Raw genomic sequence first — 22492 nt, 5'->3', positions numbered from 1 at the left:
ACTCTTCTTTGTCAAACAAATGATTTGGAAAATTAACTAAACAAATGATACCACAAGATATTGTCCGGGAGCAATGTAACAGTGAACCATTTCTAGGAATAATTACTTGCGCTGTTATGCAAGTTTTGGTACTGAATATCCATCCAATGATATGAAAAATTAAAATGACATCTGCCCTCATAATATATGTATGATGTGTTGTTTAATAACTTATTCTCATCTTCCTTGTTTCAATGGGATACAATCTTGTGGGTAAAATAATGTTCTACCTCCTTAGGGCAATATATTTTGCAACTTTGAAAGATTAAAGGTCATTTTATGTTGGTGTTCTCAATGCTAATTACTTGGTAGAACTGTCCATAGTTCTTTCTTGACAAAGAAGAAGTGTTACACCAGTTACATAATGCTAATTTATTAATGCTTTGTATCAACAATATGCTAGGTAAAGTCTTGCCCATAATTATCTTCTGGGATTGTATCCATGCTGCTCCAACAACTATGCTCCTTTGATTTGAATAGCCTCATTCTCTGGAGATTGTACTACTTTACACAACTTGGCCAGTGCCAAATAAAATTGGTGAAGTCATGTTCTCCACGCTCATACTCATTAAGAACTAAAATTAGAGTGAACAAACTAATTTTGCATACAAGAGAATCTTTCACCTCACCAGTCTTGGCTGGACTTGAACCAAGGCGAGAGAAGTAGATATCCCTGTCACAACTGTGGCATTTTTATTTATTGTATAACATTGACAAGTGGAAAAGTGGAAAGCATAATTCCAGCAATTCGTTTTCATAATAGACTTTACAAGTTCAGAGTTAAGTTAGGTCTCAAAATCATAACACATTTGCTGAGTGATATTGACACCTTAATGTTAGCAGTGGTAAGAATCAGTAGTGGAAACAGTTTTCCCTTAGGAACACCTCCTATTAAGGAATTAGATATGGTCAAACACTGGTAACTGTTAGGGCAAGAATTCTTTGGGGAATTGCTGGTAATGTCTTAATAATGAAGGTCTACATGCTGTCCTCAATATGCCCAGGAAAAAAAGACTGCATTGTAATAGAAATGTGTGTCCAAATCTGCACTCAACAAATTCTAACCAAGTAAAAGTATTTCTTATATTCTCATGGATACATCAGGACTGCTCAAAAGTTCAGTTCCTTATCTGCAATGATCTTTAAAAATAGTAGGAACCACAGCATAACAAACAAGATCAAATATGATCCAAAATGTCAGAAACAATAATGCCCATGACCCAAAGGGTGAATGACAGAGGTAGTTCATTAGCTTTGCCACAGGTTATTGAAATTGCAAACCTTTACCCTTTTTTGATGACCTGTGCAGTCGATCTCTACTTTAACTTTATCTTGTATCTGAAATTCAACTTTGCCTTGCCTTGCCTTCCCTGCTTCATTGTTTCTTAGATCTAATGTTTCCCTTCTTGGTTCCCTCAATATTATTTTACTTGCTCATTGATCATTTATCAAGAATCTTCAACTAGTTCCAACCAAAATGATGGAAAACGCTGCAAGTAATACTTAGTAACCACTCCACATCACAATTATCCTCTATGGTCATGCTAGGCTGTCAAAAATCACATTTATCCAAGCGTTAAATATTTTGTAAATGTATTCATCACATGCTCTTATCAAATCTGTTCTACCCAAATCATTTCAAAGGTGTAGATCATCATCAGACACAGCAATCCAAAATGATTCAGTATCTTTCCAGCTCACTGACAGTCATCGCATGTCATGATGAATGAGAAAAGGACTCAATTACTTAAAACCTCTTCTGTAAAATCAGAATACACTTCATTTTCTATCAACTGTCAGATTAAATGTATACAATACTTTATTCATAATGCTGAAAAACAAAACATGAAACAATTTGGGGTGAATAAATCAAAACTGGATCTCAACCAATACCACTCAGTTCAGCTTCCCTGGTGTAATAGCTTCATAATGCATTAACATTTCATATTTTTCTTGCAACTTTTATCTATTAAATCTCAGTAACATAGTGTAACTTACTTTATCAAATTTGCAAAGACTGTTCTTGAGTCGTGGATCTGCGTCCTCACTTCCAGTCATTGCTAACTGCTGTAAGAGTTGGCCCACCTAAAGCAAAAATGAAAACAAGCAGAACATTTGCATAGTTCAGAATAAAAGACTGTCTTTAGTTGTATTCCATACACATTCAATGGAAGATACATTTCACAAGGACAAAGAAATGAACGTGGTTGATTTGGTGACACAATAAACAGTAGATGTTAGAATCTAGAGCAACAAACAATCTGCATCAGTCTGAAGAAGGGTCTCGACCCGAAACGTCACCCATTCCTTCGCTCCATAGATGCTGCCTCACCCACTGAGTTTCTCCAGCATATTGGTCTCCCAACAATATACTGGAGGGAGGCCACAGTAGACAGTAACTAGTGGGCCAAACAGCATATGTGGGTAGAGAGGAATTGTCAACTTTAAGTCAAATCCAGTCGAGATCTGAAATGTGATTTTTTGGGGTAGAGTTTATTCACAAGCAGTCGCCCCAATAGTAATCCAGGATATGATTAACAAGGGATGCATTGTCTGAACAATATAGTAGAATGGATGAGCGGAAAATTAAACAAAATTTTTTTTTGCCGATTGTGTGATGGCTATCTGGAACTCAGAGTAGTGAATCTTTGACATTTTCTATCCAAAAAGCAATACACATTAGTCAACATCTGACAAGGTGCTACATAACAACCGTTTCACTCATTTATAAACTTGTGGCACGCATTCATTAAGGATTGGTTTATGGGCAGAACAGGAATGAAGTCATTCGCAGGTTAACATGGAGACACCCCATTTTGGAGCACTGAATACAGTTTTAGTCTTGTAGCATCACTTGACACAAAGATACACTTGGGCGGGAGACACTACAATCCATTTTTCAGAATGATTCCGGAATGAGGAGGTTGTTTTAGGAAGGTTAAGTGAATGGTGCAGGTTAGAATGAGGCAATTACATTGAAACGTACAAGATTCCGAAGGCATTTGATCAGGTTGATACCAAGAGGCTGTTTTCTTCTTTTAATTCATGTCTATTCAGTTATCAATTGTCTTTTCTTGTGGAGAGTATTTTACAACACTAATTCCTGTAGGAAGTGTGGCCGTTTGTAATCCAATAGCGAATTGTAATTGTAATAGAGCAAAGTTTTAGAAAGGGAAATAAAGAGCAAGGAACTTTAGAAATGAAAAATAAATAAAACTCCAAATGCTGTAATCTGAAACCAAAGCAGAACAAGTCTGAAAGTCAAGTAACATCTGTGTGAAAATTAGAAAACTCCCGACATTTTGACAATGGCCCATGAGTGCCAATTCTCCCACAGAACAATGTTTACATTTCAAAACAATCACGTTTAATGAAACCAAGGACACACGAGCTGAAGTTTTAATTAATTTCACACAGTTGTGTGAGTTTGGTGTGCTAATAATGATCATTCAGAGGCTAAACCAAGCTTTACAAATTACACAAGGCAAACAAAAATTCATTGTTCAAACCCACACTGAGAGGTATACAGGTATATAAGTATTACTAAGTTAAGTATTTAAAGTAAAATATTTATTTTGTCTTACTTGAACGTTCAAAATTAGAGCTTCCAAGAACTTCAAATCAAGAGTTTGGAAACAAAATGAATGCTACTGAAGACGACTTAGAATACAGCACAATACTAAACCCTCCAAAAATCGATCAACATTTTATAAAAGGGACTAAAAAATCATTTTTGTGAATCCTCCATAAAGTCCTTCATGGTAGACTGATCCATACGATTAAGATGTATGAGATTCACTATGACTTGTTTGAATGGATTCAGAACTGGCTCATTCATAGAAGACAGAGGGTTCCGATAGAAGGCAAATATTCTGGTTAGACATCTGTGACCAGCTAGGACCTCTGCTATTTGTGATATATATATATATAAAAGTGACCTGGAAGTAAATGTAGATGGGTTGGTGAGTAGGTTTGCTGATGACATGAAAATTGGAGGAATTGCAAACAGTGAGGAAGGCTGTCAACAGATACAGTGGGATATAGATCAGCTGCAAAAATGGGTGAAGAAATGGCAGTTGAGGTGATGCATTTCGGAATGTTAAATGTAGGGAGAGAGTAAACTGTTAATAACAGCATTGGTGTGCAAAAGGATCTTGGAGTCCAAATTCATAGCTCACTTAAGGTGGCAGCACAAGTACATAGGGTGGTAAAGAAGCCATATGGGATGCTTGCCGTCATTGTTAGAAGTATTGAATACAAGAGTCAGGAAGTCATGATGCAACTCTATTGGACTTTGGTTAGGCTACATTTGGACTACTGCATGCAATTCATGGTCACCCCTTTACAGGAAAGATGTGGAGGCTTTGGAGAGGGTGAAGAGAAGGTTTAACACAATGCTGCCTGGATTAAAGAGTTTCAGCTAAAGGGAGGGGTTGGATAGACGGACTGTTTTTTCTGGAATATCGGAGTCTTGATAGAAGTATATAAAGTGATGAGAGCCATAGACAGGGGAGACAGTCAGAAACATTTTTCCCCAGGGTGGAAATGTCCATCGCTAGAGGGCATAGCTATACGGCAAGAGGAAAGTTTAATGGTTAATGGGACCGGTTTATTTTTTACACACAGTAATAGACGCTTGGAATGCATTGCCGGGTTGGTGGTGGAGGCAGATATGAGAGTGATGTTTAAAGTATGATGTTTAGATATGCACAAGGAAGTGCAGGAATAGAGGGTTATGGCTCATGTACAGGCAGATGAAATCAATTTAACGGTATTTAGTTCAGTACAAACATTGTGGGCCAAAGGGCCCCATTCCTGTGCTGTACTATTCTATGTTCTATGATATATCGTTGAGCTTCATTTTGTAAAGAAATTGCTAATTTTTTTAACTGATACTTGCAGGGTTAGTTCTTTTTAAATTTCCTTTCCAATTTTCTGTTGGTGGGGTGGAAGAGTACACTTCATTTGCATAATCTTACATTTGTTTTTATTTATGTTGTTTTGCTAGATGGAATAATAATTTACATCCAAAGAATGTTATTTAAGTTTCCTTGTTGTGGCAAGGCTTTTTCTACTAAATAGTGATTTCACTTTTCAGTTCATTTCTGGAGATTCCAATTAAAATGTGAACATGTCTCTCCTTTGCAGACTGACTATCATTTTCTGTTACCATTCCAGATTTCCAGAAATTGTAGCTTTTCCTATATGAAAGCATATTGTTCCCATCAGAATCTGTTAGCCCTTGCAGTAAAGCTTCCTCTTTGCACGACTGTCAAAGATATAGATGACTGTATTTTGTTCAGTTTACTTTCAATATGCCGAAATATAGAAAGAAATAGCAAGAAGGATGCCGTTTCAGCTCGAGGTTATAGCCTTCCTCTTCCTGCTCGATCTTAAAAGTTATACTACAACATGTAATTTTCCGAAAGTTTAGTGTGCAGTACCATCAGATGTCAGCACCATTAGCTCTAAATCCTGAAAAACATTGGACAGACCCTCATTCAATGATAGAAATGAACTAACATCCACTCTGTGACAATGACATTGAAGCTTTCATCACAAACTTCCAGGCAATGGGAAACCCCGACACAAGGAGCACACTGCACTGTACATCTGGACAACAAATTGGCCTCATCACAGTAGTATTGCATTATACTAGGATGAAAAATCACATGCAAAAGTTCCTTTCTACAAACATGGCACAATTACAGCACAGGAACCAGCCCTTTGGTCCACGTCGGTGCCAACAATGCATCTAAACTAAAGCCATCTGCCTGCACACTTTCCGTGCCCCTCTACTCCCTGCCTGTTAAAACACTTCTGTCTGAACGCACTACTGCTTTTACATGTTGGTATTGCATTTGCCTCCTCTTGTAACAAGTTGCAGGCACCTATTTATCTTGGTATTAAAAAAATTGCAAATCTGCTTTAATCTTTCCTTCCCTCACCTTACATTTGGTATTTGGCATTTTGTCCCTGGGAAACAGACAAAACTATTTATCCTATTAATGTCCTATAACTTTAATTATGTCTATCAGGTCGCCCTCAGCCTCTGACACTCCAGAGAAAACAATCCAAATTTGACCAAACCTTCCTTATAATTAATATACTTCAATCTGGGCAACTTCTTGGTGAACTACTTCTGTACTCACGTCAAAGTCTTCACAGCCTTTCTAAGTTGTGGCAAACTGAACTGCACACAACACTCCAAATGTGGCCCAGCCAAAGTATTATACACCTGTTTGCCAACTTTAATACTCAGTGCCCTGACCAATGAAACCACGCATGCCACATGTCTCTTGACAGTTTCAGGGAGCTATGGACTTGCATTCCAAGATCCTTCTTTGCGTCAATGCTTCCAAGGATCCTGACATTTACTGTCTGCCTCTTCTTGCATTTGATTCCCAAATTGCATTCCCTCACCCTTGTCCAGATTAAACTCTATCTGCCCAATCTCCATCTTGTTCTGCCCAAATTTCCAACTGATCTATATAGCGGTGTTTGCTTCCTTACAATCTAAAATTCCACCAATTTCTGTGTCATCTGCAGACCTATTAACAAGACCACCTACATTTTCATGCAAATTAACATATACATGCAAACAACAGAGGTTCCACACTGAGCCTTGCAGACTACCACTGGTCGCAGATTTTTTAGTCAAATAAAAACCTTTCTATTCATATATGTTCCTGATTCTAGCATCTACAGTCTCATTTCCTCCATCACTATCATCTGCCTTCTTGGATCAGGCCAATTTTGGGCCCAATTTACTAACCATGGTGATCTTATGTGATTTAATCTTCTGGATCAGCCTAATGCGAGAGATCTTGACAAATGTTTTACAAACGGCCTTGTAAACAACATCTACTGCCTTACCAACCATCTTTGCACAAAACAAAGTCAACCCCCTGGCAATTATTCCCGTAAGAAATCGTGTCTCACAAATCTGATTGAGTTTGTTGAAGACGTGACCAAAAAGGTCGATGAGGGCAGAGCTGTAGATGTTGTATATATGGATTTTAGCAAAGCATTTGACAAGGTTCCACATAGTAGGCTGCTCTGGAAGGTTAAATCGCATGGGATCCATGGAGAGATAACTGAATGGATAGAAAATTGGCTTCATGGAAGGAAGCAGAGGGTGATGGTTGCTTCTCAGACTGGAGGCCTGTGACGAGTGGTGTGCCTCAGGGTTCGGTGCTGGGCCCATTACTGTTTGTCATCTATATAATGATTTGGATGATAACATACACAGCAAGATTAGCCAGCTTGCAGATTATATAAAAGTGGGTAGTTTTGCAGATAGTGAAGATGGTTGTGAAAAATTGCAGCAGGATCTTGATCGATTGGGTAGGTGGGCTGAAGAATGGTTGATGGAATTTAATGCAGAGAAATGAGAGGTGTTGGATTTTGGGAAGTCTGACATGGGCAGGATCTATACAGTGAATGGTGGGACTCTGGGTAATGTTGTAGAACAGAGGGATCTAAGAGTGCAGGTGCATGGTTCCTTGAAGGTGGGGTAGCAGGTAGACGGGTGATCAAAAAGGCTTTTGGCACATTGGCCTTCATCAGTTAGAGTATTGAGTATAGAAGTTGGGAGGTCATGTTTCAGTTGTATAAGACGTTGGTGAGGCCTCATTTAGAGTATGGTGTTCAGTTCTTGGCACCGTTTTATAGGAAAGATGTTGTCAAGCTGCAAAGAGTAGAGAGAAGATTTACGAGGATGGTGCCAGGACTAGAGGGTCTGAGCAATAGGGAGAGGTTGAGTGGGCTGGGACACTATTCCATGAAGAGCAAGGATGAGCAGTGATCTTATTGAGGTGTAGAAGATCGTGAGAGGAATAGATCAGGTAGATGCACAGAGTCGCTTGCCCAGAGTAGGTGAATCGAGGACCAGAGGACATAGGTTTAAGGTGAAGTAAAAGATTTAATAGGAGTCTGAGGGGTAACTTTTTCACACAAAAGGTGGTGGGTATATGGAACAAGCTGCCAGAGGAGGTAGTTGAGGCACGGACTATTCCAACATTTAACATTTACAACCTAGGAGGCCATTTGCACTGCTAAGTCTATGTCAGCTCTCAGAGCGATACCATGAATCCCACAGCCCCACCCAATCTCACCTCAACAGTGCTGACTACGTTTCTGCCTTGCCCATCAATTCCAACCTGGTCCAGTGAGAAGTAGAGTTTTGACCTCCGAAATCAAGAAGATGCAAGACATGTCAAAAGCGGTATGAAGGTTGAGAGAGATGAGCAAGGTGGAATACTGGTCAGGACCTTTCCGAGTGACTTTATTTGCCTAATATATTATATTTAACCGGAGGAGATGTAATGGAATTTCGTTGCACAGGATTGTGCAATGACAATAAACGTATTCATTCATTCATTATGCTTTGTCACTATGTATATTCATATTCGCTCATGAAAACAGCTAATAATAACTATTAAAAATATCCAACAGTAAATAAAGATTGACAAATATGGTTATAAACTTAAATAGAACAAAGCCAAACTCTAACAAAAATGTTTGCAGCACAGTGGGGCAGCGGTAGAACTGCTGCCTCACAGAGCTAGAGAACCGGGTTCAATCATGACTATGGATGCTGTCTATAAGGAGTTTGTACGTTCTCCCTCTGACCGCCTAGGTTTTATTCCAGGTGCTCCACTGACCTCCCACAGTCCAAAAATTGGCTGGTTTGTAGGTAAATTGGCTTCTGTTAAGTGCCCCTAGCATACAGGACATAGAACCAGTATACAGGTGGTATCAATGGCCGACGTGGACTTAGGGGAATGAAGGTCCTGTTTCCACGCTGCATCTCTAACCCAAGATAAAAATTGCACTAAACTAAATTAAGTGCTGCTCCATTTATGGATTGATGATGTAATATAACATCATATTTTAATCACACTGATGAGAACCTCACTGGCACATAAAACGGAGAGCCTTTTATTCAGGATTTCCGCCAATGAATGATCCAAACCATTGCTCCAATGTTGTTTTAAATAAATACATCAAGATTGAATTCCAGCTTCATTACTGAGAATGTAAAAATATTGAAGAGCAAACAAATAAATCTTGACAATTTACCTAAAAAGTAAAAGATAAACTTACCTGCATCAAATTAAATCTTGCCACTTCATTAATTGGAGCATCAGAAATTATCCCATACTGTTCTGGATTCACAATTGCAGGGCAAATGAAGTAGGCAAGCAATAGGTCAGTGCACATGGCCTTCACCTCCCCAATATCCAGCCCTTCCATGCAAGACAAGGTTTTGTACATTTGTGATACAATCCAGCGCAAGCTATGTGGAAAACAGTAAGTATTCTGTTTGAGATATCCAATAAATTTGTTCACCAGAGCCACTAGCTTTGCTTCATTGCTCTCTACCATCTCTTGAACCTTCCGCCTGAACTGCTCTGTTCCCTTTTCCCCAAAGAGCTTCTCCTGTTGTACTGGAGTAAACCTTTCAATGAGCTTATTTGGATCAGTTTCCAAGTGATCCTCATCTTCAACAAGGAGCAACATTATTGGTTCATGTAAAGTTGCTGTGAGGAAAAGCTTTGCAGAGTACAGCCCCTCCGAAAAAAGTTTGAACAGAATGCTGAAAGTACAAGCACCTTTTCGGAGCAACCGCCGAGGATTGTCACTTTCCTTCAGTTCAAATTCAATCAGGTAACGCAATACTTGCAGAAGGTAACTCTCATCTTCTTGCATTATGCAGTTACCGTAAAGGGCAGTAAACACTGTAAGGATGACGCTGTGCGTGCTCTCATGATTAAGCTTCTCCCCAGCAACTAGACAAGAGGCGACGAGCCTTGGGTTCTCTCGAAGTCGACATAAAAATTCACCGTACAGCGTCTCTTGGAATCCCAGCTGTTTGTAACCGTCCACGAACTGTGTATCCTCCAACACCTTGGCATGTTTGCAGCATTCTGCTGGTGATGCTTCAACACTGAAAAAAAAACGTAAAAGTCAATATTCTGAAAATAGGCAATATCAGCATTGCCAGCTAAAAAAGCTAATATCAAAAGTTGAGTTCCTTTCCACCAGCAGTAATCACCCAACTTGAGCATTGTATTGCGTTCAATGTGGGTCTGCTGCAATCAAAGCAATAACAGGTCCTCAGGCTCAGGTTAAGTTTAACATTTTATTCTCTAGCTCCTCTACAATCATTAGAGTAACTGTTGTACATGACAACCAGAACACATTTTCATACAAAGTTCGAATTTATTGAGTTATAGCTCCAGTAGTTTTCTCAAGTTATGTACTTTCAGGCATGAATATTCCTTTCTCTCATCACTGGTAACTGTAGTGTCTAGAGCTAACAAAGTGAACACTATGCACCAAATACTAAACATTGTGCACAAAATCTGTTTAGCACACCTTCGTACTCCATCAAACCATCACAAAGTCATTAAAAATAATTATCTGTATGTGTCATAGTCATACAGCACGTAAAAATACAATTTGGCCCAACGCATCCATATTGACAAAGAAACCAATCTATGATAGCTCCATTTGCTATTACACATCACAGCAATGTTCTGTGTAATCACTCAATAATACTTCTTGCTGTCCAAGTATGGTAATCAATTAAAATTTCAAAGTGGATGCCACTATCCTTTCTTGTACTTTTAAATACGTGAACAGCCTTCAACTCACTGCAAAGCCGCTCGCTATCCAACTGACCTCAAATAACCATTTGGAATATTCTGAGTAAAGACATTGCTCTTCATCTTATTCTACTACTAACTACCACGTCCACTCAGTCTCGCACTCAGACTCCCAGTCACTCGAACAGCCCTCAACTCACTGCAAAGCCGCTCGCTATCCAACTGACCTCTGAATAGGAGTCAGCCATTTGGACCTTAAAACCTACCCCGCCATTCATTAGTTGAGGCGGAACTTTGACCTCACCACCTTTCTCCAGCACAATCCCCAGATTCTTTCATTCCATTATTGTCCAGAAATCGATCCGTCTGTTTTTGAATAAACACAGTGATGAGTCCTCGTAATCCTCCAGAGAAGAAAATTTCAAATAACCATTTGGAATATTCTGAGTAAAGACATTGCTCTTCATCTTATTCTACTACTAACTATCACGTCCACTCAGTCTCGCACTTAGACTCCCAGTCACTCGAAAAGTGGATAATCTCACATTTTTCCACGTGACATATTTTCACCACCCTATGTCCATATGCTTTAAAACCTCTTTACATCCTTCCATGTACAAAGCCCCACCTAGCTTCATAAGTTCAATCAGTCTGAAGAAGGGTCTTCACCCAAAACGTCACCCATTCCTTCTCTCTAGAGTTGCGGCCGGTCCTGCTGAGTTACTCCAGCATTTTGTGTCTATCTTTCGCATGTTCAACTATCTCCTCAGCCAAATTGTCAGAGATTGCCAAACCAACACCAATCCCCGTTGTACTTCACTCATCACAGCCTCCCAACCGGAGAACATTCATCGGAACCCACTTTGATCTTTGTCTGATAAACAAATATCAATCCATGTTGGTGTATTGCACCCAATTCCATGTACTTTAGCTTCATTCGCCAATCTCCTGTAAGGAACCTTAACTAATACCTTCCATAAATAGCCAAATGTACTGCACCCACTGGTTCTCCCTCATCTACTCACATCCTCAAGATCTCACGCAGATTCATCAAATCAGAAATGCACGCTGGTTCAGCTGTTACTCTTTACTGTAGTTACATCTTTCATTATAAATTCCAGCATTCTCCCCACTGACATCAACTAAAAAAAAAACAGGTGATTTTCTATACGCCCATGTTATATAGTGGGGTGACATTTGCCATCCTCCAATCCAGAGGAACAATAAAACCTCTGTAGAGCTTTAGATGATAGCCAGAGCAACCTCCATCTCTAAAGCTACCTCTTCCATAATTCTGGGATACAGATGATATGATCCTTGGGATTTATCAGCTTTCACACTCACCAACATCACCAACACTAACCCTACTCTTTCTTTCTGACGTAAAAAGGATTGCAAGCCCTTGCATGTTCCTCACCAGATCCACTCTCATATTCTAACTTGCATTTATCATTTCCTTGGTCATCCTTTGTTGGTTCTAAAATGCTCCCAATTTTCAGGCTTATTACAGATGAGATCATATATAGTAGATAAAAGTTGAATGATTCAATTTCAGAGTTTTGAAAGAGGTGGCCTTAGAAATGATGGAGACATGGCTCATTCTTAAACCTCTGGACACAGCACTTCAGTCCAATAATTTTTCGATGCACTGAATGGACCAAGCTGTGACGTAAGGAGAGGTGGTGGTGGCATCTACTTCATGAGCAAGTGTGACGTGATGTACTTTGCGAAGTCGAATGCAAGGGGAAAGTATACAGTTAATGGCAAGATTCTTGGAGCAGAGGGATTTGAGGTCCAAATCTATAACTCCCTGAAAGTGGCAATGGAAATAGATAGAGTGATAAAGAAGGTGTATGGCACCCTCATCTTCATCGAGTCCCGGGTGCAAAGAAAGTAGAACAAGGGACTAGGCGCACCGCCTTAAAGCACATCTGTGTCAGTGAGAAGGAAAGGTAGTTACAGACCCTCGATGATTGAGGTCTGCCGAAGATGAAGTTAAGGACCCATTTGTAAAGATTTGTAGAATTTGTGTGATTTATGTATAATTTGTTTTGCAAGCAACATTTTAATTGTACTGATAAGCTCACTTAACGAGACAAACATCCACGTCTGTCGTGACTTCGTTTCTCTCTCCATCCTCTTTAAATATTGGAGTGTTATTTGCAGTATCTCAGTTCAAAAGGCAGAACTACTAAAATAAGAGAATTTAGGAAAAATACAACATGTACGTGCAATCGCTGCAGCTGTTTATTTTAATAAAACATAGCAAATGGAATGTAAATTAAACCAGAGGCTCCCGCTACGGAACATGAAAAAATAACAGTTCCTCCTACCAAATGGCAACTTAGAACCAAACAGGAACAGAATGCTTGTTTGAATATCAAAGAAAGGATCAAACTTTGGCATGGTGCCTTTATAACAAACTGGCAGCAACTACACGTGAGATCAGTGTCAATGTTGGTACCTTCAAATGGGCCAAACGTAAGAAAGAAATTGTATTATCAAATAGCCAATACACAAATATCAAAAATCCATTCAATTGATTGGGAAGGAAAAACTGATGCAAGTAGTTAACCATTTTTACATCAGAAAAACAAGTGTATGCCTTTGGAATTAATTCCTCTTTAATAGTGAGCTGCCAGGTGTTTGCATCAAATGCAAATTAAAAATACTGGGACTTTGTTATCACATTTATCTAGGTACGATGATTTATTTTTGTATATAGTTCAGTAAAAAAGTACAATCATGCTTAAGTATACTAAGTACGTCATTTCATAATTAACTACTGTACCATGTTAATGTTCACTTTTGTCATCTGGATGGTCTTTGTTGAAATTGCATTCTCCAGTTACCCATCTCAATACTCAGTCTGATGAAGGGTCTCGACCTGAAACGTCACCCATCCCTTCTCTCCAGAGATGCTGCCTGTCCCGCTGAGTTACTCCAGCATTTTGTGTCTATCTTCAATGCTTTTATATATTGATTCAAGTAATCTAGGCAACAGTGGCAGTTCCAGTACTTGAGGTTTTTAGCTCCACAGTCTCTTGTGACTGCAGAATAATGAAGTTTTATTATTCAAGAGTTTTGCAAGACAGAACCTTCCTACAAGTAATTCTGGTGTTGCATGGAAGGCAAACCTGCACGCTCTTTTCTAAACCGACTCGGGTAACTTTTCACCAGCTGCTGGTTATTGCCATCTACATATAAAACATGATTTTAGAATTTTAATTCAGGACAGCTGTAAATTCTGGGAAGTTGTTACATCAAAGGAGACTGTTACAATGTGTATTAAAAAATAAATAAATAAATAAAATTAAAAAAATCAGGATCAAGAAATAAATGGACCACAAAACACAAATTCCAGAATTTTAGGTGAGAATCTATTTCACAACAATTCACTCCATTTTAGGGTGCCGCAGCTGGTAGAGCTGCTGCCTCATAGCGCTAGAAACCTGGGTTGGATCCTGACCTCGGGTGTCGTCCGTGTGAAGTTTGCACATTTCACTGTGACTATGTGGTGCTCCGGTTACTCCCACATCACAATGACCTGCGGGATTCTAAGTTAATTGGCCTCTGTAAATTGCCCCAATGTGAAGGGAGTGGATGTGAAAGTGGGACAACAGAACTAATGGCAATATGTGAATGATGGTTGGTGTGCTCAATGGGCTGAAGAACCTGCTTCCAATCAATGCAACAATTCCAAAACTCCTGTAGTTATTTAACAAACCAAAAAAATCAATTGTTTATCCTCAGTTCAACAGCAAAATTTACCAGTTAAAAACATGAATCGTTCATACAATTGTTCATAAATGACCATACAAGCCTACACATGCATCATTGCTGCCACACCTCAAGAACCCTGAACTACATGAAGTTGTGAAAGTGACTTCACTCGACAGGCTGGACAAGTTCAAAGCCGCAGCTCATCACCACCCTACCCGATCAAAAATAAAGCAATAAACCTTGGCGTCAGCAATAACCACCAACTTCAACTACAGACGGTTGTAAATTCTAACTAATTTGAATGTAGAACAACAAAAATTCAAGATTTGCAACAATTACTGGCACAATTACTGTCAACATATCAATTGATAATTTAATGCGTTTCAACCCTTGTGTTTCCGATGCACCCATTTTTTGTCAGACTAAACTCACTCGTCTCCAATCGACTTGGCATTGGTTGTTTTAGTCAAAGGATAAGCAGCTGCCAAGTAACCCAAATCCAAGCAGGACAGGCATTTAACAACACAGGAATTACCACATTAGAAAATTAACATGGCCCATCCAGTTTGATTTTACGACTATAGCAGGCACAATTATATGGTTGTTAACTGCTCACAGAAATTATCAACAACACCTCAAAAGATTCCTGTCAAGAATCCTGGCAGAGAGAGTTCTGACAATCATACTCCAGGTTTCTCTCACCCTCCTCCGACATTTATTTTTTATGCCTCACACTTTTGTGAAGCTGCATTTTAAATGGCATTTCCTTAGAATGCCTTCCATAATGTTTGGGACAAAGACCCATCATTTATTTATTTACCTCTGTACTTCACAATTTGCGATTTGTAATAGGAAAAAAAATCACATGTCAGATTTTATTAAAAGTTACTTTTGGTTTCACCATGTAGAAATTACAACTGTGTTTATACATAGTCCCCCCATTTCAGGGCACTATAATATTTGGGACACATGGCTTCACGGGTGTTTGTAATTGGTCAGGTGTGTTTAAATGCCTCCTTAATGCAAGTTTTAAGAGAGCTATCAGCGCCTAGTCTTTCCTCCAGTCTTTCCATCACCGTTGGAAACTTTTATTGCTGTTTATCAACATGAGGACCAAACCTGTGCCAATGAAGGTCAAAGAAGCCATTATAAGACTGAGAAACAAGAATAAAACTGTTAGACATCAGCCAAACAGGCTTACCAAAATGTATAAAAATGGCCTTTATTAAAATCTGACAATGTGCACTTTAACCACATATGATTTTTTCTATTACAAATCTCAAATTGTGGAGTACAGAGGCAAATAAATAAATGATGGGTCTTTGTCACAAACATTATGGAGGGCATTGTATGTCGGATCAGCATTTGACCAAATTAAAGCTCTCTGTAACTACAGTTTCCTTCAGCAGCAAGTTTTTTTTCTGGATGAGTAATATTTGTCTTCATTTCTTCACTGGTGCACATTAAAGCACTTTACAATCCACTGTTTGCATTTTACTGTACAAATATACCAACTAAAACAAACACATTGCCCCCAAGCCAAAAAAGAGACTCTTATGTAACCAATGCGGAACAATCATTGAAGTATTTTGCCAAAATTAGGTTCAGTCTTGTATTTTTTTATTATGGCATCATGTATTTAAATATGCTCTAAATTCACACTGAGCTCACCTTGTTAGTATTAGACGATCCAAGTTAATTCGCTGCTGCTTTGCAATCCATGCTGAACAGTACAGTTTTTCTGCAGTTTTGAGCACATCTGCATTTAGCCGCTGAAGCAATTGCTTTTCAGAGTTCACGTAAAGACGCTCTTGCTTGAGATGATGGGCCAGAGTGTGAAGATCAGGCTTCACCATCTTCAAATGGCACGGGGAATATACCAACTGTAAAAGCAAATTAAAATTAAGACCTAGCTAGATAGGTTATAAGTTGCCACAATATGGCACCAGACTTAACTCCAAAATGTGCATCAAGATAATGAAACTGGCAACCTCAGCTTCATTTATCACCCAAGAATTTTAACCTTTCAGGAATTTGGAATTGTCCTTCGAGCTTCCCCAGGATAAAAGAATTGTCCATCTGCTTATAACAATGTCATGCTTATAAAAACCCAGATGCACAGGAACAATCCAGGCAGATTATATTTATCTCCGTTAATAAAGCATCCATGGCAACAAACCAAGTTTCATGGCAAGTTTTATGATTGTAAATCCACATTCTACAATGATGAAATGGAACTAGTTGCTGATTTTGGCAAGTAAAAAAAACTTCCTTCTGAATTAATAAGCATGATGGCAGGATAATGGCATTAAATTAATTCAATACAAAATATTGTCAGTCTAACGTATTCCAATTACCAAATATTTATCAGCTCAGGCTTCACTGACAGGCACACACTTAAACAATTCTCAACTGCTTATTAATAAAATTCAGTAAATCATAATGGAGAATTGTAGCTAACTTTCCTTGTTATGTTATTTAAAGTTTTTTCTTCCTACTTTCATTGTCGTAGACTAACCACGATTCAATTCTGTTTTCTTTATGACAATTTTGAAAAAAAAAAAGTAGGTTATGCTTTCAGTTACCTTCTAGTAGTACAGAATTATTTGAAATAACCTTTTGCTCCTCATAGATGCTGATTTACCACTGCCTTACGACATATGGTAATGGTAAGCTGCATTTACCCAAAATAACAGCAATAATTTAATTGAAGTACCATGTCCTGTTCAATAATGATCATGACATTTCTGAAGCAAGTAAGGATTAAAATATAAAGTCAAAAATAAATTTGCAGAATGGAAGTAAACTGCCCAGTTCCAAAGTGCAGTCATGTTTAGTATTGCTCCTTGCATTCATTTTACAGTCAAGAGCCAAATATATATTTAGATATAGCTACAATGGCATCACATATGCCTATCATCTTTTAACAATTTTAACAAAATGTTAACCAGTAAACATAAATCTTAGCTTTTCTAATTGTCAAAGAAATTAAAAAACCAGCTGCTTCAAAAGTGGAGAAAAAGTCAGCTGTAGCGCACAAAGATTGGAGTAAATAATTCAGCAAGATGCATCAGCCAGACAGTCACCTATTGTTCTCTAGTTTGTTGTTTCCTAAAAGAAAAGTTGGTAATATAATTTGACATGCTATTAGAAAACACAGGTGGATTAAGTCAGTTTCTAATCCACAAATGTGAAATTTGCACTCATCTAATGCTGGAGCTTACATGGACATGATGAAAGCAATGGACCATTGAACTCCCTGAGAGAGATTTTTCCTACAATCATCGTCCTCAAATAGGAAAAGTAGAAACAAGGAACTGCAGATGCTGGTAAGCAAAACACGACACAAAGTGTTGGAGTAACTCAGCAGGTGAGGCTGCATCGCTGGAGAACATGGAGGGTGATGTTTTGGGTCAGGACCTTTCCTGAAGGATTCCAACCCAGAACGTCACCTGTCCATGTTCTGCAGAGATGCTGCCTGACCCACTAAGTTACTCCAGCACTTTGTGACCACAAATGTGAACTTATTTATTTGTATGCAGATGCAACCCGACATGCTATATTTTCTCAGCAGTTTCATTAAAAAATGACAACATTCATACTGTCAATAACAACCAACTAGCTGACCAACTTAGGAAAGGAAATCTGTTGTTCTTGCCTGGATTGGCCTGAATTAAATTCAAGATCCACAACAATATGACTGATAGTAGGAGAAAATACCAAAAGTTCAAAGATTTATTCTTGCTGAAATAATTATAGGAGCAGAATTAGAGCATTCGGTCCATCAAGTCTTCTCTGCCATTCAATCATTGTTGATCTATCTTCCCTCTCAGCCCCATTCTCCTGCCTTCGCCCCATAACTTCTGACACCCTTACTAATCAAGAATCTGTCAATCTCCACCTTCAAAATATCCATTGACTTGGCTTCCACAGCAGCCAGTGGCAATGAATTCCACAGGTTTCCCACGTACCAGCATATCATACCAGATATGGGGCCCAAAATTGCTCACAATACTCCAAATGCCGTCTGACCAGTGCCATCTAAAGCCTCAGCATTACATCCCTGTTTTTGTATTTTAGTTGTCACAACATAAATGCCAGCATTGCATTCGTCTTCCTTACCACCGATTCAAATTGCAAATTAACCTTTTTATGAATCCTGCACCAGCACATCAAATTCCTTTACACCTCCGATTTCTGAATTTTCTCCCCATTTAGAAAATATTTTGGATTCATATCCAGGTCCAGCTTTAAGATTCTCTCATGAAAGAGGTGGTTCTAATTATTTCCGTTCCTTTATTACGCACTCTGCTTTATATGGTACTTCTTGAAATAAAATCCATTACAACAGCTGACTGAAGTCACCCAACCCAATTCCCCTAGACATTTCACTGGGTTTCAGTATCAGTGTTTGCTCATCTGGGTGCCACCCAAGGATGGGTTACAAATGAGACTGGGCTGGGCACAGCACAACTTTCAACTCAACTACATACTCTGGCTGAGATGCATAGGGTGGAAGCAAAATCTTTGGCATTTCTATTTACTTCACTGTGAAACTAGTGGAAGCCTCGGCAGGACAGAAAATAAATATTACCATGAAACACACACATGTCAAACATCACTCCCATTGTTACAGATTCAAACTAATTTTAATAAATTCTCAACTACCACGTTCTTCGGTATCAAAAAAATAGCAGTGTTCAATCAGAATTGACCTAAAAGATGGTCTTTGAATATAATCTTTTCTTACTTTTCTTCATCCAGTGCATAAATACTCATCCCCACAAATAAAATGTAGGCTTCACCAGACACTGTCATAATCTGCATGATTACCCTCAGATTCAGATTCAGATTCAGATTCAATTTTAATTGTCATTGTCAGTGTACAGTACAGAGACAACGAAATGCATTTAGCATCTCCCTGGAAGAGCGACATAGCAAATGATTTAAATAAATAATAATAAGTGATAATAAGTGTCCGGGGGGTGGGGGGGTGATTGGCAGTCACCGAGGTACGTTGTTGAGTAGAGTGACAGCCGCCGGGAAGAAGCTGTTCCTGGACCTGCTGGTTCGGCAACGGAGAGACCTGTAGCGCCTCCCGGATGGTAGGAGGGTAAACAGTCCATGGTTGGGGTGAGAGCAGTCCTTGGCGATGCTGAGCGCCCTCCGCAGATAACGCTTGCTTTGGACAGACTCAATGGAGGGGAGCGAGGAACCGGTGATGCGTTGGGCAATTTTCACCACCCTCTGCAATGCCTTCCGGTCGGAGACAGAGCAGTTGCCATACCATACTGTGATGCAGTTGGTAAGGATGCTCTCGATGGTGCAGCGGTAGAAGTTCACCAGGATCTGAGGAGACAGATGGACCTTCTTCAGTCTCCTCAGGAAGAAGAGACGCTGGTGAGCCTTCTTGATCAGAGTTGAGGTATTGTGGGTCCAAGAGAGGTCATCGGAGATGTTGACTCCCAGGAACCTGAAGCTAGAAACACGTTCCACCTCCGTCCCGTTAATGTGGATGGGGGTGTGCGTGCCGCCCCTGGACTTCCTGAAGTCTACAATGAGCTCCTTGGTCTTCTTGGAGTTAAGGGCCAGGAGGGTTAAAGGAACACTTGAATCTTCCTTTTGGCTGAAGTGAACTCTCTCAGATAAGTACTTATAATGATTTACCAGGATTACAAGGTATAGGGCAATTAGTAAATAATTTAATTTGCTATTCTTTACTAATTATCAACTAAAGGGATGATTCTCAACTTTTATCAACGGTGCTTCGACATGGATAGAACTTTCCAGCAGAATTCATATGAAAGAGAAAGCAAGCCCCAAAGTAATCAGCAATTTAGTTTGCCATGGGTGTTAATACGTTTAAATATTACAAGCTTGAAAAGAAGCTATCCCTCAGCAAGTTAAACTGGAAAATCTTGTTAAAGCAGCAGACCAATCGTGCATATAGTTATCTACTTAAAATGCCCGCTTTTATTCATTTCAGGCCTCAATTATATATGGGTATTTATCCAAGTAAATTTTTTTTTTTTAAACTTACTCAGACTTGAATTAAATTTATATTGGTTTATACTAAGGCTCAAAAAATGTAAATATTAAATGTGAAGTAAATCAAGTATAAAAGAAAAATATACTAGAGGGGGGGGGGAGAAATTGGATTCAAACTTTTATCTTCTACTGCCCGCAATAGTGAATCAATTGTGACCAATATTAACCAATTTAAAATAATCAGCACAAAACCAACAGTAAAAAAAATAAACCAGCAACTCAAAGAGCCAAAGCACTGTGATATTCAACATCCAGAGGGCACAAATATCTTGAAAAAACATTCAGGATATCGAATATCTCTTACAAACAATTTCTTAGCAGAATTTTTCTACTTGTAAATTACCATTAAAAAAGATTAATGACGTAATGTCGTAAATAACATGCAATCTATCTGGAGTTCACAACCAGCAATAACTTATGGGCACATGGATATGCAGGGAATGGAGGGATATGGATCACTGGCAAGCAGATGAGAATAGTTCGACTTGGCATCTTGATCGGCAATGGTTATAAGGTCATAAATGATAGGAGCAGAATTAAGGGCCTGTCCCACTTAAGCGACCTTTACAGGTGACTGCCGACACCCGTCATAGGTAGCCGAAATTTTCAACATGTTGAAAATTCAGCGGTGACCAGAAAGACGCTACGACTCTTTGGAGACCTCTCACGACCATACAGGCTGTAAGATCGTGAGAGGTCTCCTATGGTCGTGAGAGGTCACCCGCGACATGTCGCTAGGGGTCGCCTGTATGGTCATGAGAGGTCTCGTATGATCATGTGAAGTCTCCAAAGAGTCATAGCGTCTTTCTGGTCGATGCTGAATTTTCAACATGTTGAAAATTTCGGCGACCTATGACGGGTGCCGGCAGTCGCCTGTAAAGGTCGCCTAAGTGGGACAGGTCCTTTAGGCCATACGGCCCATCAAGTCTACTCCACCATTCAATCATGGCTGATCTATCTCTCCCTCCTAACCCCATTCTCCTGCCATCTCCCCATAACCCCTGACATCTGTATTAATCAAGAATCTAACTATCTCTGCCTCAAAAATACCCATTGACTTGGTCTCCACAGCCTTCTGTGGCAAATAATTCCAGTTTCACCCCCCTCTGAATAAAGAAATTCCTCCTCATCTCCTTCCTAAAGGAACGGTGTTTAATTCTGAGCCTATGACCACTAGTCCTAGACTCTCCCACCAGTGAAAACATCCTCTCCACATCCACTCTATCCAAGCCTTTCACTATTCGGGTCAGTTCCTGTGTGGTACATTTCTATGTTCTATGTTTTGGTTTTTTTTGTTTTGTTTTTTTTTAATTTTTTTTTTAAATTAGAAGTACGGTAAGTTACAATAATACACAACACATATGTCTTAATACATTTTTTGTACCGCTTCATTTTTTGAGCTTTAAGAAAAAGATAGAAATAAAGGAAGTAAGGAAAGTGCGCAAGAGTCGTGAAGGTGCAAGAGAGTGTTGAGAAAAGAAAGCCACTTAGAAAAGAAGTTAGAGAAGGAAGTAAAGAAAGAAAGTAGACCCTAGAAAAGAAGGAAAAAGAAAGGAGAAACAATCGCTCTATTATAACATTAAACTCCGCAGAAAGGGGACTGCCAACCAAGTCTGTTTTTGTTGGGGGGGGGGGGGGGGGTTTTACCCCCCGTTGCCAGATCCTGGCACCTTTTATTTATTTATTTATTAAATTACTGTTACATCTTATGCTTGTAATAGTTCCAAAAACGTAGACCACGTCTTTTGGAAGTGGTCTGCTTTGCCTGCTAAGAGATAGCAGCTAATTGTACCTCAGGAAGTCTCAGGCTCCCAATGCATGTGTGATCAATTGCGTAAATCTAAGGTCGGATGCTGCTCTATCACAGGATGCACAATTGAGTTTAAAAGGAAGAGCAACTTCCTGGGAAGAAAATCCAGATGCACTCCATACCCGACACTCAGTTTATGTTTCGGGAGCATTTCTGTTCATGTAGCCATGGAAAATCTGCTTTCATTAATTTACTTTTCTTTGAATATTTGCTGGCCTTTTAACAAGTTTTTGTTTATTATGCATTAGAAACATTTAAA

At 39.1% G+C, this 22492-nt stretch overlaps 1 protein-coding gene across 19 annotated transcripts in view; it reads right to left on the bottom strand.

The window, feature by feature from the left end:
• Positions 1–22492, bottom strand: part of gapvd1 (GTPase activating protein and VPS9 domains 1) — a 106053-nt gene that overhangs the window by 70075 nt on the left and 13486 nt on the right. For 17 of the 19 annotated variants that reach the window (XM_033048826.1, XM_033048814.1, XM_033048828.1 and 14 more), the window contains 3 exons: positions 16047–16258; positions 9148–9991; positions 2038–2124 (listed from right to left, as the gene is read on the bottom strand). In XM_033048826.1, the coding sequence (XP_032904717.1) occupies positions 2038–2124; positions 9148–9991; positions 16047–16231 (1116 nt within the window). In that variant the 5' untranslated portion in view covers positions 16232–16258. Of the gene's footprint in view, positions 1–2037; positions 2125–9147; positions 9992–16046; positions 16259–22492 lie in introns of those variants that run through there. The other 2 variants (XM_033048818.1, XM_033048823.1) reach the window with 1 other exon arrangement.

This window comes from Amblyraja radiata, chromosome 32, assembly GCF_010909765.2.
Source record: "Amblyraja radiata isolate CabotCenter1 chromosome 32, sAmbRad1.1.pri, whole genome shotgun sequence".
NCBI classification, from domain to species: domain Eukaryota; kingdom Metazoa; phylum Chordata; class Chondrichthyes; order Rajiformes; family Rajidae; genus Amblyraja; species Amblyraja radiata.
The sequence above is the reverse complement of the archived record's forward strand: the minus strand, read 5'-3'. Positions and strand labels throughout refer to the sequence as shown.